This window comes from Phaseolus vulgaris, chromosome 4 (genome assembly GCF_051622355.1).
Source record: "Phaseolus vulgaris cultivar YP4 chromosome 4, ASM5162235v1, whole genome shotgun sequence".
NCBI lineage: Eukaryota > Viridiplantae > Streptophyta > Magnoliopsida > Fabales > Fabaceae > Phaseolus > Phaseolus vulgaris.
The window spans coordinates 47,122,919-47,139,044 of NC_143501.1; the positions used below are offsets into that span (position 1 = coordinate 47,122,919).

General features: G+C 31.7%; 2 protein-coding genes across 4 annotated transcripts; one reads left to right on the forward strand and one right to left on the reverse strand.

Moving 5' to 3' along the window:
* Window positions 1-322: 322 nt before the first annotated feature.
* On the reverse strand, window positions 323-7,940 carry LOC137837899 (putative 3,4-dihydroxy-2-butanone kinase). Of its 3 annotated transcripts, none has more exons than XM_090301326.1 (20): window positions 7,745-7,940; window positions 6,990-7,063; window positions 6,845-6,908; window positions 6,440-6,552; window positions 6,284-6,331; window positions 5,882-5,953; window positions 5,699-5,788; window positions 5,275-5,441; window positions 4,891-4,974; window positions 4,213-4,268; window positions 3,578-3,708; window positions 3,402-3,494; window positions 3,161-3,225; window positions 2,069-2,212; window positions 1,939-1,979; window positions 1,642-1,725; window positions 1,491-1,564; window positions 1,268-1,380; window positions 1,098-1,193; window positions 323-672 (listed from the first exon to the last, which is right to left on the reverse strand). In XM_090301326.1, exons 8-20 carry the CDS (start codon window positions 5,362-5,364, stop codon window positions 547-549), a joined length of 1,197 nt encoding a protein of 398 aa, XP_090157452.1. In that variant the 5' UTR covers window positions 5,365-5,441; window positions 5,699-5,788; window positions 5,882-5,953; window positions 6,284-6,331; window positions 6,440-6,552; window positions 6,845-6,908; window positions 6,990-7,063; window positions 7,745-7,940; the 3' UTR covers window positions 323-546. The 3 variants fall into 3 exon arrangements, with proteins under 3 accessions (XP_090157452.1, XP_068503172.1, XP_090157453.1); XM_068647071.2 differs by having other exon boundaries at window positions 5,275-5,448; XM_090301327.1 differs by having other exon boundaries at window positions 5,583-5,788; window positions 7,745-7,936.
* A 1,762-nt stretch (window positions 7,941-9,702) lies between these two features.
* LOC137837900 (Acyl-CoA N-acyltransferases (NAT) superfamily protein) lies at window positions 9,703-14,854 on the forward strand. The gene is given in 9 exon segments (XM_090301869.1): window positions 9,703-9,849; window positions 9,942-10,044; window positions 11,018-11,097; window positions 11,403-11,735; window positions 12,024-12,100; window positions 13,132-13,188; window positions 13,190-13,241; window positions 13,243-13,318; window positions 14,640-14,854. Coding segments are annotated over 8 exon segments (822 nt in total). The 5' UTR covers window positions 9,703-9,759; the 3' UTR covers window positions 13,273-13,318; window positions 14,640-14,854.
* Window positions 14,855-16,126: the final 1,272 nt, after the last annotated feature.

Below are 16,126 nucleotides of genomic sequence, written 5' to 3' on the forward strand. Positions count from 1 at the left end.
ACCCACAACTTGTGCTTCACTTCCAATACAATTGTAAAGCAGTTAAAATGTGACACTAAATTTGTTGCTGTCTTTGTAACTATTAAAATAGTTTGCAAACAGTACATTAACTAAAGTAAAAGGGATAGTTGAGTACAAGTTAAAGAGAAATCGGTTTTGCAAACACTCCAAATGATGATTCCTGACACCCCTTGAGTGAGTTTAAAGACATGGTGTAAAGGGGTGGGTAAAAAAAGCACAAATATATAACATGAAAAAGGTTTTGAAGAGCTAAACTGATAAAAATGAAGATAGAGGAAGGAAGCAAGCACTAAATTTAGAATGATGAGGTAAAATTGAGATGGATATTATTGTGGATTGTATAATGAGAAAGTTTGAAATTTACATCCACTTTAAAATTTGGCGTGTATGAGAATGGCTCTCTCAGCTTTATGCAAAAAAGGCATAGACATAAGCGGAGAGCCTAAATGGTTGGTTGGTTACAGGAGTACAAAATTCGTAACAAAACTTGCCTATATCCGCACAAACAGGAGATTGTAAGAAGAGTTATGTACTCTCATGTTTTTCCTTCACAGCTAAGGCCGCAGCTCTGAACCACGTCGCTGCAGCCATAGCACCAGGATCAGGAACTGTCGAAAGAATCTCTCCTGAAATGTATGTTGCACGACCAGCCTGCATATGCATTACTGCCCATCAGATCCACTAATAATCACAAGACCAATACATAAAAAACATGTACCTCATTTTCTATAATTTTCATTTCCAAACTATTTAGGACCATGGTCTTGTTTGGATCAACTAGTTTATATGAATTCAGTTTTTCTATAAAGATTTGAAACAAGTAAAATAAGAAGAGTTTCTTTAAGTTAAATATAAGTTGATTTCAGTTTATATATAGGAGAAACTAAATTATTTTAGTGAAAAATATTTAACTGCCGTATAAAAGCTTCAGTTACTACACTATAAAAGATGGAACTCTCGGCAGTCTTCCCTAATAGTATAGCATAGCATATCAATAAATTAAATATAAGTCTTAATTATAAGGAAGAAGCTACACCACAGAAATTCTCTCACTTAAACCATTAATAAGCAGTCACCTGTGCTTGCATTTCTACAGTTGACTGAGCTCCAGCTAATGCAGCTTCAGAGGAGAGAATAAAAGCGGTGCATGGATCGTCACCAGAATTTAATTTCTGTAATGACAATTCATTTTAAGTAACAGTGAAGAAGATCATGAAAAAAATGAAGGGAAATGACTACATAATACCTCTTCAAGAACCAACGATGCTGGAATAAGGGCATCTAACAATGTTCTATAACCAGCACTAGCACCCCCATATTTACTTACAGCAGCAATGGAAGCTGTAAGTGCTTCAGCCCCTGAATCAACAAAAGACTCGTGAGGAACGGAAACTCCAATTAAAAAGGTTAAAAGGGGAAATGTTGTAAAATTCTAGTTGAGAGTAGCTTGACTTGGAGAATGTTCTCACATTGTTTTGATGTGACACCAGAATGGGGGATTTCCTTCAAATGTGAATGTGCAGCCTTAAAAAATATTGTATAACTGAAAACAAATTGAGTGACAATAGTCAGAGATAGCATAAATGATTTAACTTTAGAGGGATAGGAATGGCATATTACATGATCCCACTTGTTCCTCCCATGGATCTTCCAATTGATGAACCAATTTCACTGAGAGTTTCAGCAGCATCATTTAGAGGGTAACTGAACATAAAATAGCAGTTTAGGTCAGACTGCTATCACAAACCAAATTGAAATTTTTTTCAGCAACCACCTTTGCAGTTCCTCAAGAACATAAATACAATACAATTAAGAAAAACATTATAAGTAGTCCATTAATCAAATACAAGGGTTAACAAAACTAAACAAGAAAAACAAAACATATAGGAGGCTAAGCAATGCAGAGCATAAACTTACTTTTTTATGTCCTCAAGAATTGCTTTTGCACCTCTATACATCTGCAGAAGAAAAACCATATACCAAGTAAACCACATGATACATCAACAATTAAAAATAAACAAGTAAAAGTTTTATGGATAAGACTCACAGTTGATCCACAGTCACCATCACCAACTTTACCATCCCATTCATTTAGATTGTCTTTAATATTTATAATTGCATTTGCAGCTGCTTCAATGGCTACCTCGAGAATTTGGCCTTGCTCATTTAGTTGCTGTGGCTGGCTTTGTGGCTGACATAAAGCAAATATGAATACTAGAGTTTAGAAACTATACTAAGACAAAAGAATACTCAAGTAACAATAAGTTAACTACTAGTAGTACTCAATCCCCTCCAAGAGAAACAAAATATAAATTGCCATGAAGTTAAGGAGTTTTAAGGATCATTGTTTATGATCATAATAACAAACAGCATGTTGTGAAACAGAGAAAAAAAATACTCCATAGCATGAACCAATAAGATGAGTTTTAAGCATCATTGTTTACAATCATAATAACAAACACCATGTTGTCAAAAGGGAACATACTCTCCATATGAATGCACTGAGTTGCATAAAAGAGCATAATTCACATACTAAAATTTGAATGAATTCTTTTATACATACTAATGTAATATACACTAAAAAAACTTTGTGCTGATCACATGACTAGCAGGAGGATTCAATACATACTAGATTGAATTATTTTATACATACTAGATTGAACTAATGCCGACAACTAAAAGTCACCATAAAATCAACTATAATTTGATGGATGATAATAATATAGTCTTGATTCTTGGTAGATATCCTGGGCTCTAGAATAAACTCTGCAAATGGCAGAATTTTCTTGTTGCTGACCACTATAAATACCTTAACACCAGACTTTCAATATTGAACGCTACCATGTTATGTAAGTTTAGCTCCATGCACTTAACTATTGCAAAGCTGTGTAAATAAAAATATTTTTTTAACCAACAAATAGATGAAGTGCAGCTAAGCAAACAGCGGTAACAAAGTGAGTGTGAAATGTAACACAAAATCAAACGCATAGTCCAATTTCAACAGCTAAAACATAAAAACTACCAAATAAAGTCACCAGGATATATGATAATATTTCATATGCTTGTTATTTGCACTTATCTAGTTTTTTACTTAGCTCACAGGTAACAGAACAGAAATAACATCTAAATTCCATGGTACCTCATCAGTCTTGACTGTTCGAGATCCCGAGATAGGAACAGGAATCTTAGCAGGTGGGTGATTACCTTAAAAAAGAAAATTCCAAAAGTTCAATCAATGAACAATTAATTTGCTCCTATCAACATTACAGTTGAATGAAGATTAGAAGGTAAAACCTTGTTACTAGAAAATTACAGACATAATTGAAATTTGTCCGTCTAATAAAATTGAATGATAAAAACAACTAAATCAAATTACCAACCATCTGCAGCAACAGGCCAATAAGGAGCTTTAGTTGGAGCATCTAATCGTTGAAGAATGGCAGGATCGGCTTTCATGATAGAGATGGAAAAACCTACAAAAAAATTAAATGATGCTAATCAGATAGCTTAATGAATCAAAAAGAATAGCTGGTCTTCAGTGGTTGTGGTACCAAACCTGCCATATCAAGAGAAGTCATAAATGACCCTGTATAAACTCTATCAACAGCCAGTCCATGCTCTAGCTGTAATTTTGGAACTGTTTTTCCAGCTGTAATCATTAGTTCCATGGTAGGAGTGCCACCTAACCTGCATATGAAGAATAATCTAAAATGTAAATAAAACTCTACTTAAAAGGAAAAATATCTGGTAAAAAAATTCCCAAACATAACAACATCAATAAAATAATTGAAGGCATTTTCAGATGTGTAGTTGAAATTCCAGATTATAGGATGTGAGTTAGGAATGTCTGAAAACATTTAAAAAGTAAAATTATGCCAAACCAACATGCATATTTTAAAATATATATATAGAAGAATATGCAAATGCAAAAGACTCAGATTATTGAATGAAGGAGTTTAACAACCTTCAAAGAATGCACAAAGAAAAAGCTAAAATGATAGAAGAATTGTTAATACTACCTAAATAAAAGGCAGTATATTTCAAATTTAAAAATACAACAGGTTAGACACTTTTTCAAAGAAACCTCTTTGGTGGTAAGCAAAATCTGTTTTCGTTTTTCAACATTCTATAATGAGATCTATGATACACACAGCTTTAGTTCTCAGGCAAAGATAATATTCGTGAACCTACCCATTGACCATGAGAACCACTCTTTCTCCTCGAGTTATTGGAACAAAGTTTGTTTCCTGCAAACATTACCAAAGAAAACGGATTGTGACCCACTTCACTAGAATGATAATGACATCCCTACAAGGACAAATAGTTATTTACTTAAAACAGATCCACTGAATAAAGAGTAAATTGATAAGACGCAATTCTGGGATCAGTCTGTATTATTCCCACCCAATCTACGTCCTTTCTAAGATATTGTAGTCAGATTTCAGAATGCAGAATAGTCCATTTTCCATCTATATGCTACTTAGGGAATGGCTCTTTAATGGATTTTCTTAGTTCAATATTTGTAGGTTCAGAGGGTTCAATTATTTTAATATATTTTCCAACTTAATTTTAATTTCTTATTATTTACTTTTTTACTCAAATCAGAGAAAAAAATTTCGAATAGTGTATTGTCCTTTTCTATATGGAATACAGAGGAGCAAAAAAGAATTAAAACACTAAAAATTTTCAGTCTCAGTTGTGTATCATAAATAGAATGCGCCTTGAACAGTCAAAGGTTGGGCATCAAAAGTTAGTTTGTCACACAAGCCAACTATTTTGATTTTGTAAAGTACATGTTAGAAGGGCATTTCATTCCCAATTAAGCAATCATAATCCATCAAAAGATTTCCATGAAATTTCAATGCATACCGTTGACAATATTTGTTGCAGAACATGAGAAACCACCACATTTACAGGCTGAATATCAACCACTGCTGCACCAGGTTCTCCATGCTGCAATAAAATAGCAAGGGCATGTGATGAGCATAATTTAGAACTCAAATTAGAAAAGACCATAGTAAAGACAGACTTCAAGCATTAAGGAAATAAATATCAAATACCTATGGAGTAGTTCTTGTGAAAGAATAATGTATTAAAAAAGAGAAGAATGAAGAAAGAAGAAAAATAAACTATCTCAAGTGCTGTGAGATTAATACCCCGAGAAAAATAGACTGACAGATCCACAGTACTGGAAAAAAAATCTGAGATTTATACTTATTATTGTTGAGGGGGCATTGAACTAAAGACGCTTACAATTCCAAGACCAAGTTCCATTTTTCCTGGCCCCAAACGATCTGATGTCACTTGACCAGGAATTGTGCAAACACTCAAAGCAACACCCATTGTTCCCACTATTTCAGATGCATGTTTAGCTTCTGCAGCAACATCATCAAGAGAAAGACCAGCAGCAGCAGCAGCTCCTGCAACCTGGCTCAGTCAAAATAAATAAATAAATGTGTAGATATATAACAACTAGGAACCATAACAAAAAAAAAAATAAAGTACAAAATATTTTTGCTACAAGTAAATGTGTAATGATGAATTCAAGAAATGAAATTTACATTAATACACAGCCAGACAGTCCCGTCATGTGTTTGTATGAAAAGGTGTGGTCAGAGCCTTTATATGAATTGGCAACAAAAAGAATGCAGAAAGAAAAGTGACTTCATGTATTAACCTTTTGAACCAGAACAGTCCCAGCCAAACCTCTTCTTCCAGCAATCCCACGTGGCGGAGGTAATGCACAATCATCCCCAACAATAACAGTCTGCATAGAAAAAATACAACCCATACTTTACCTACATATTAAATGTTTAATTATTTGAAGTGCAGTGAAAAATCAGTAGCCAGCTAGACATACCTCTACTTTATAACCTTCAGATTTTGCTAGCTCAGCCGCCAAACCAAAGTTCAAACGATCACCAGTATAGTTCTATCAACACCCAAATTCGAACACTATGAATCCAGAAACAAAAGCAGATCCTAATGACTCATCATGAACTGACCATACTAATGCAAAACCACACTATCTTATTCGCTGATTTCGCAAGAGGTCATGTATTAAAAAAAAATTAGGCACATGATGCCAAGTATTATAATAAAAAGAAACTTTACTTTTAATATTTTCACTATTTATTATCTTAATCACAGCAAATAAGATTTTCCATATATAGGACATCTAATATGCATACAGACCTAAAAGACCAATGCAAAAATCTATACTTAGGATGACAGGATGCTAAAGAAAAAAAGCAAATAATACCTTTACAATCAAAAGACATCCCTTAGGACCAGTTACAGCTCGTATTCCCTAAATTTCAAATCATAAAAATAGGGGCATTAGAAGTAGAAAAAACAGTATGCTTATAACTGAAAGAGTGATATACAGTTCAATTCTAATACTATGAGGTAAGCATACAGCTAGAATTGAATCAACGGGTGGAGAAGAAAATATATCTCCACAAACTGCTGCTGTAAGCATTCCTTCTCCCACAAATCCAGCATGGGCAGGCTCATGCCCACTCCCTCCCCCTGTAGGGTAAAATATAGATGTAACAATTTTCTCAGTAAAAATTATGCAACTATTGGACAAATAAAGCTGCAGAACCATCCTAGGAAGTTTCATTTTAAATGTTTCCTAGGGTGAAAAATTCTATTTCCACCCACCATTTCCTATATCCTATACCCTACCCTCTTGTAACTTCTTTTTCTCAATTAGATTTCCTAAATTAGCATAACAATACCTACAAGCTTTGAGTAGAATACTAATGACACACAACCTGAAAAAATGAACTGTAAAAGCATCCAATGGATGGTCACACACCTGATATGACTGCAACCTTATCATATGTTGCAGCTGAAACATCTGCCCGTAGCACAACCTTCACCTACATTAAAAAAAAATGCATTCAGCAACTATCACACCAATACACAAGTTATGCATTCGCTGCACGGGGTCGTGTGATCACCAGAGGAAAGCCATCCAAATACTGCAGTCCAGGATAAGTCTCCACTAGACCTTCAATGAACTCAGTCACAACATCTGCAATCACATTTAAAATATATTCATATATATTCAATTTCCAAGACTACTACACATTTGCTCCGTCGTATAGATAGATACAGGCATACATAAAAGCATCTATATATGTAGTCTAATCAATGCAAAATCTCTAAGAGGAAAACACTACACAATCATAAATGCAGTGCTACTAAGGTAAAAATACAAAAAAGAAATAAAATCCAAATAGGAATCTAACTCTCGCACTGAACCGCAATCTTCGAACTAGTACAGCAAAATTAGTAGAATCACCACAATAAAGTCTACAACGTTTCGCATCGAATTTCCGTAAGTCAAATACTAATGTTCAAATATTCAAGAGAAAGTCAAATACAGCAAGATTAGTAGAATCACCACAATAAAGTCTACAACGTTTCGCATCGAATTTTGTGACTCGAACAGCGATTTTCGTAAGTCAAATACTAATGTTCAAATATTCAAGGCTCAGATAGGAGAAAAAAAGTCAACAAAGTGCGCAGAACACAAACAGTCAAAAAATCGAGAGCAAGATTCCGAACGGAACCGCGGCAAGAACATTGAGAGCACAGCAATTGTGGACGGCGAGAGTTAAAGAGAGCGGAGATTGACGGCCAATTCGGCAGAGAAGGGGAAATTGAGCGAAGCAAGGGGAGAGGGAGTGGGAGGAGAAGGATGTTCACGCACCAATGGGGTCGTCGATGAGCTTCTTGGTCGGAAATGCCATGGCGAGGCGGTGCCGGAGGAGGAGAATTGAAGAGGAGAATGGCGGAAACGGAAAACCCTAGAAATGGTTTTGCATGAAACAGTGGAGAGAAGAGAGAGAGAGAGAGAGAGAGAGAGTGAGAGGGAAGAAGAGTTGTTGTTGTTGGCTTGTTGGTTTGATGGTGGTGTGGGTGTGCCTCTTTATATACTACACAAGAGAGGGAAAGCGAGGGAGTTGATAGTTAGCTTCTTCTTGCACGGAAAATTAAAAAATTAGATTAAATAATAACCAAACGATATCTTCCTCAATACAAATCTCCATTTACAACTACCATTTCCCTCTCATTCATCCCATTTTTTTTTTCATTTATAATGTACTTAATTTTAAAAAATAATTTTATTTTTAAAGAAATTGAAATATTTAATAGCAAAAAATATTGTTTATGTAAGAAATTATAAACAAAATAGAATTCTAAACAAATATTGTTTAGGTAAGAAATTATAAACAAAATGGAACTCTAAAATTTCATTACAGTGACTCGTTACTTAAAATTAAAAAATTGTTAAATGAAGTTGAAAAATAATTAAAGTGTTGTAACTGCAATAAAAGTATAAATGATGTATGAGAATACAGAATAATTAATATTATTTAAAAAGATGAAATTATGTTTCATTTTATTATTATTTAAATTTTTTAAAATGATTAAAATCTACTTTCACAATTATAGAGAGATGCACAGGAGATAAGAAGGTACTAGAGGAAAAATTTACCCCTATTAATTATGATTATTTTTTTACTAACGTCAATTGAAGAAATTTGTGGGTCCATATTGATAAAAAAAAAGGAGGGAATTTTTTTTAGCCATTAACATTGTAAAGAAAAACATTGATGGATATTAACTTAAATAATTATTAATGGATGTTAAGTTAAATATTTATAGTGAAAAAGAAAATTATTTTGACTAACGTCAATTGATTTTTTTTTTTTACAAATATAAGATGAAAAAATCTTGAAAATTTTCGACGAGAAATAAAGATCTACAACAAAATATTATCAATATTGACTTTTTTTTTAAATTTAATAATTATTTCACATTTAAATAAATATTTAATATTTAAATAATTCTTTAAATTTAGTGATAGTTGAAATACTTTATCCAGATAAAAAATTAAGATTAAAACAAAATATTTAAAAAAAAATAATTTAAAATAAAAATCCATTCAAAATTCAACATATATAAAATCAGATTTATTTTCTGAGTCACTTTTTTTCTAAATTAATCAACTTCACCATCATTCCAATATTCACCGTGTTGATTAGGAATGTTATTGTAATTTAATAATAATGTAAAAATACTTTATAGTATTTGTACACCATTTTTCATTTTCATTTTTATTTTTAATTGCTAATTGATTTTTTTAAATAAAGGTTGGTAAATTGTATAAGCTTCAAATAAATTTAATATTAGAAATTAAATTATTTTGTAATGATATTTTTTAAAACAACATTAAAATATTTTTTTTATCAATGATAAAGCTTCTAGATCTAATAATTAATTAATCTTGAATGGTCTACATTAATTAATCCATATTTTTATTAACCTCTGTAAGTATTTATTATTATTATTATTATTTATCATTTAGTCGTGTAAGAAAACTTTACCTCTTAGTTTTATTTTTAAATTATTTTTTAGTTCTTATAATATTATTTTGAATTAATAATAAAATTTATAATTTTTTCCCAACCAATAAATGAGTCAACCATAACACTAATCTAATATAAGTGTGTTTCATTTCCTTTTAAAAAATACTCTTCTTATTTATTTATCATTTACCAGTTTATTAGTGTAATCCTTTTTAACATTTTTTTATATATATATATATATATATATATATTTTAATGTAATAAACATCCACGTTGAATTAACAAGTATATTTGCCCTAAATTGTACTTTTTCACTTTGTATTACCCGTCTTTGTTGTTGCACTCATCGGAGATGGAATCCGAGACTCCGCAACGACGCCGTTCAAGCAGTGCCACCGGCAACAATGCGCCTATCGGAGAGAAGAGGCCGAAACGCAGCGAGGTGCGTCGTTTCAGCTCTCACCCGCTTCGTGAGGGTTTTTTTACTCCGAACGAAACCTAAACAGCTGTTACTTACTTGGTTCCATTTTTCAGGTACTTGCGAAGAGGAAAACTGTTGAAGAACTCATCACAACAGCACGTGCTCAAAAGGACCACCTCGCTCCTTTTCCAGCGTTTCGCCATTTCCACGCAAAGGGTAATGTTTTGGATTTGTAAGATTTTGTTTAATCAAACCATTTAGGTTAATTTGCTCAGGAGTTAGTTGCGAAAAAAATTACGAGTTATGCTATGGTTAAATGGTACCTAAGATGTAATACGGTGTCACATTACTCGAGTGAAAGTAAGGAAATTTAAAATATGCCTCTGCACTTAATTACTTATTATCATTTTAATATTTTAAATTAATATATATTATCATTTAAGTACACGAATTTTCAGAGAAAGTGATTGACAGATTGCACGATTATTGTTTTGAATTTTCTTACTTTCAGGACTAATGTGAGAACATTATACATTTTCATTACCCAAATGGTGTTTTAGTCTTTTATTCATACAACAAAAAACCTTCATGTCATTACCGAAAGATTTTAGTTTTCTCTCTTTCTTACTTGTATAATTTGTTGCAAGAGTTATGGTACGAATTCCATTTCTCGAGAATTATTCGATGGGTAAAAGTTGTGTTCACAGAGAACTTGTTAACTAGCTTAACAAGTTTTCCAATGTTTGGATTAATTTGTTTGATGCTCTTACAATGTACTGTCTTCCCCCAAAATTGAAGCTAGATCGAACTTGCGCGGATTATATAATATGAGTCAATGAAAGAGGTGTTAGTTTGTGTTTAAATTTATGTTAGAATATTAAGTTGAGTTCAACTCAACTGGAGTATAATAAAAAGCTATTAATTGTAGCTTTTCAATCAACTGGAGTTTAAGATGAATTTTGCTTCTAACTGAATCTGAAATATAGAATTTCAAACTTGTTGGCACAGTGTTTAATAGATATTGAATGTTGGTATAGGTGTTTCAAGTGAAATCCAAACATCTTTAGTAGTTGATGATAACTCTTGAGATGTTAATGTGTAATTCTCAACATCGGAATGTGATAATGTTCATTTTTGGGTTTGAATTTTTTGTTGTTGTTCTAAGTTCCTATTTTAACCTGATTTCTAGGTCTCTCTTTGTGTTTGAAGTCAGGACATGGCAGTAAACTTTCGTCGACTGTTAAGACTTATATTCAGAATCTCATTAAGGTAGAAAATACTAGGAATTTAGAATGTGTATTTATACTATAATGCAAAAGGAGAATCTATCGTTGTCTCCTTTTGTTCAGGTGGTTTTTGTTCTGTTAAAAAATGCACCTTGTCAAGCCAATTCAGTGAAAGAGAGAGAAGATTAGTTTATTCAAACTATGAATTTTATTTCTGTTTGTTTATGGTGTCATTCATTGATGTGACATGATATGAAAATCTGTCTGTCATGGTTGGTTCTTTTTGTTATCTAGTTGAAAGGAGTGAGCTTGTGAAAATGTCTGATTTGTATTTTCCCAAAACTGCAGCTAAACATGGAAGGACCGTTTGGATCTGAGTGGCCAGAGCAAGAAAAGGTGAAGCGCAGAGAAATGGTTGCTCATGATGCACATTATGTATTTGTGCATGAGGTTGCCAATTCAAATGCTGATGAGATGACTACAATGCTTACTGCAGCTGAGACTTCAACTTCTTGTTGTCTGGAAAATAGTGGCCCCTTGGTTGGATTTGTACAGTACCGCTTTGTGTCAGAAGAAGAGATACCAGTGCTTTATGTGTATGAATTACAGCTTGAGCCTCGTGTTCAGGGGAAGGGACTGGGGAAGTTTCTAATGCAACTTCTAGAGTTTATGGCGCAAAAGGTAATCTGAGTTGTTTTTCATGTCTTACTGACATGGATGAAAATTGAGAAGTGGTGGTGCACTGAAAAGGAAACAGCTTTTAAGCTGGGAAAAGAAGGTGGACTGTTGAGCATTATGATCTTTGAAGAAACAATTTATTTAATTTTATTATTAATGTACAGTGTTCATGATTTCCATTTGGAAAGTCCCTATAACCCTCAGTTGGATGTCTTGACAAGTGTACGAGTTTTATGTTCATTGAACATGGTCTCTTATCTATTATTTTCTGTGTTTTAATGTCTCTTGTAGAACTGTATGAGTGCTGTCATGCTGACTGTTCAAAAGGCAAATGTATTAGCCGTGGATTTCTATATAAGTAAGCTAAGGTAACATTTTCACCTATGTATGCTGCTATCATCAAATTATTTTCTGTTAAAAAGACGAACATGTCAAGTTTGATAGGAATGAAAGGGAAGAAAGAATTTCCTCATCATCATTTGCTCCTGTTCTTCTACCCTTACTAATTGTATGTCAACCTGAGACATTGATTCCATGGTAAAATATTTCTGTCTGCTTTTGAACAAGCTGACGAGAGGGAAAACATGACTTTGATAGTCCTCTTAGTCTTATTGAAATGGCATAAATCCTTTTGAAAGGTTTAACTGATAATGCATGAACATATATTGAAAAGAGTGATCTGAGAGTCTGAAACCACGTATGTTGAAGGGAGTGAGTCATTAATTCGAAATCATTAGAAATTTGCTTATAATTATGTTTCATGTGCACATTATATAAGCCTAATTTGAATATACTTTTCAACATGCACTTATAGAAAAAGAAAAGAAAATGAATCAAACTTTCACATAAGTTAAAATCAACTCATGTACCCCATTCTTATTTAGAATCTCCCTCATTTATTTTCTTGATATGTTGATATGTCTAAGTTAATTTTAACTTTTGAGTGAAATTTGATCTATTTTACATCCTTAATTCATTTCACTTTCTTCTCCTATAAATACCCGGGTAGAAGCTTATCCAAACTACATTATAACTGTATAAAGTCATTTTTTTCTCATGCAATTGCATGCTTATTTGCTCAAATCATGGACATGTCAATTGCTTGTGTGATTCTAATTTATAAATTGGTGATTATAATCTTATTTTTTATTTCTGGTGGTGATTAAACATAAAATAAAGAACAATATGGTTATTACAGCTTTCTCTGCATCTTAAAAACTAGTGGATTTGCTAGTCATGCAACTGTCTCTATTTTATGCCTTTTGAACTATCACCTTATGTAGTTTTATCCCATGTTATCGATGTAGATGACCTCCCAATTACTTTCTATACTTTGCTTATACATTGACTATTTCCTCCACTTTGGTTTTTGTTTTGTTGAATGATGAAACATTTCCAGATACATCATATCAGCTACTTCACCTTCAAAAGTCAATCCAATGGTATATAGATTTTTCATTCCCCTTTTCCTGCGGTTATCTTGTGAAAACGTTATGTAAGTCGTGTTTTCCCCTTAAATGCAGATGAAGAAGAGTTATGAAATTCTTTGCAAAGCATTTAATGATGAAGCTAAAGCAATTTTGGAGGTAAGCACCAACTCAGGGCTCCGTATGACTGATTTTCCGGAAAAGTGTCACTAATCCTCATAAAGCACCCTTCTTTATGAGCAATTTTCTAAATCAATCGGATTTAAGGTTTTGCACTGAATTTCGTAAAACACCTTCTGTCCTTCCCCCATTTATTTTCTTAAATTTAATTATTTTAAATTCTCTATAAAATAATTATTCTCTAAAAATTCTTAATCCAAACACCCTATTATAGTGTGTTTGAACAGGGAATTTAAGAGTGATTTATTTTTAGAGAATAATTATTTTATAGAGATTTTAAAACTCTTTATAACAAGAATATGGTTTGGGTAAGGAATTTCAAAAGAAATTAAAATTACAAAATGGTATGAGATTAATTGGATTATTTAAAATAAAAGAATTTCAAATTCCACAAGAAAAATAAGAATTTGAAATTCTTTATGTTATCAAATTTATGTCTTTTTTCTTTATATTCTCTCTCATCAACTCGATTTTAGTCAGAATGTAGTTGTCGTCTGTACTAAGATTGAAATATTGTTGGTTTGATTGAGATTGTTGGGGAAGGTTTCTTTTAAACTAAAGTTTGTTAGCATGTTATTTTTCTGATGATTAGAAAAACTTTCAATCAATCTTAATTAATTAGGGTTGTATTTTTACCAATATCAATTGGGATATTTTCCTGACATTGACTGAAAAGTTGGCAAACAAAACCCTCAACCAACAATATAAAAATTATCCTAATCGATGTGATGTGAGCTTAAATAATTGTAGTCCACATCAATCGAAAACAATCATGATTGATTCTAATGGAGAAAATGAGATCTACTTAAATCCAATATATTTGAATTTCTTAGAAAATATGAATTTTCTATTCTAATGATCGCTCAAAGGATATAAGAAGAACCGTGTTTTTTAACATTTGCCTATTCAAAGGTCTTGTCATACATGTGCAAACTATGCTTGCTGCTGCGGCTGAATTAGAGCAGATTTTCCTTTTTTTTCTCTTGGAAGGGAGGGGATTTGCCTATATTAGTTCAACTGAATTTCTGTGTGCGCACTATATGTAAACCTGTGCTTCATTTAGTTGGCGATACCATAATATGCTATTAATTGCTACTAGAAGCTGTTCTTGAAATACTTTAATACTTAGCATGTGCTGTTCTTTCTCTCCAAAAGAAAGATAATTTGAGATCAGTGCTCCCATTTTTCTTAGTTTTTTTCTGTCCTTTACTCTGTTGTGACACAAACATTTAACCTCGTTTGTTTTTCTTTTTTGTATTCGATCATCTTTACTCATACAGCCTCCTTTGTTTGTTTACAGGATAGAGAAGATGAATAGGTGCACTGTTAGAGAAGGACTGTTCATGTTGTTAGTCCCATTTTCTTTGCACTACCACCAATTGAGTAGCCTTCTTATTGGGTTCTTCTGTTTTTTTGTGTGTATTTCTTCTCTTGTTTGTCCATTTAGAAGAAATTTCTTTTGCCACATTGTGCACGCCAGCCCCTCAAAATTTAGAAAAATAATTTTCTCTGCAAGGATGGATTTCTATAAAAGAAAATAAGAAAAATCAATGAAAAAATACTTCCCATATGATCAAATCAATTTAAAAACCAACTTTTGAAAAGTTAATAGGAAAATACTTCAATAATTATTTATGCTTAATTTTTCCTAATAAGCAAATTTAAGTTTACTAAAAGAAAATAACTTTACTTTCTTTTCTTAAAAAAGTAGTTTTAGATAAATTTATCCTATTAAAATGCAAATGAGTCTAACTCATTTGTTAGGTAAAAGTTCAATATTCATATTTTGAGTAAGTGTTAAAAACAACCAAGTATAGAAACATGGTTATATTTTGTTTGTGTGGTTTTGTTTTACATTTGATGTATGAACATGTTTAGATAATACTTACATAGTTTTAAATTAATTTTGTATTTCATAAATATTTATATGCTTATTATTCAATGTTGCAGTAAATATTTGTTATTTTTGTCTATAAAAAGTGCATGTTTAAATAAGTCACATCAAATTAACAATTCCTTTACGTTAGTATTGTCAACTCTCCACTTTACACAAGTTAAAGTAAAAACACATTGTTTAAAAACTGAAGATAACTAAAACCAACTAATATACATAAATAAAACCAACTAATATTCATGGAGTGTATTTAATGCATCTTTCGTGTGCAATTTCACTATATACAAGGAAAACAGAAAAACAGAGTTGAATTTGTTCAATAGCTAGAAATGGAAACTGAATTTATTTGAATTAAGGAAAAGAGAATGGAAAGTGAAAAGAATTTTTATGAAAATTTTTGAGTGATTTGATTGATGTGATATATAAAAAGTAATTTTTTAATTGTTTATGAAAGATTATTGCAGGCGTATCAATTGTCTTATAGCAAATTATAACAAATAATAGACAATCACAATCGAATATTTGAGTGGTTAAACTGTTAAAAAAAATATTTCATTAAGTATTAGTTATAGTTTTTGACATAAGAGTCAAGTTCGAAAGTTTGTTTTGTCATGAGATAATTATTTAAAAATAAATTACTATAAATTATATTAATTATTTTGCAACAAAAATCAAATATAAAATAGACCAAGTCGTAAAATAGATATTTTGATTTTTTAACAAATCAATTATTGAATAAAAATATTATAATAGATTGTATCAATAATCTTGTTACAAAAATCAAATTTAGGATTGATAATGATAACGACTTAATTCAAGAAATTTGAAAAAATTGTACTATTTTTAATTTGATCTCTTACCAAAATATTAGAAGGTTTTAAAATTATTAAAAT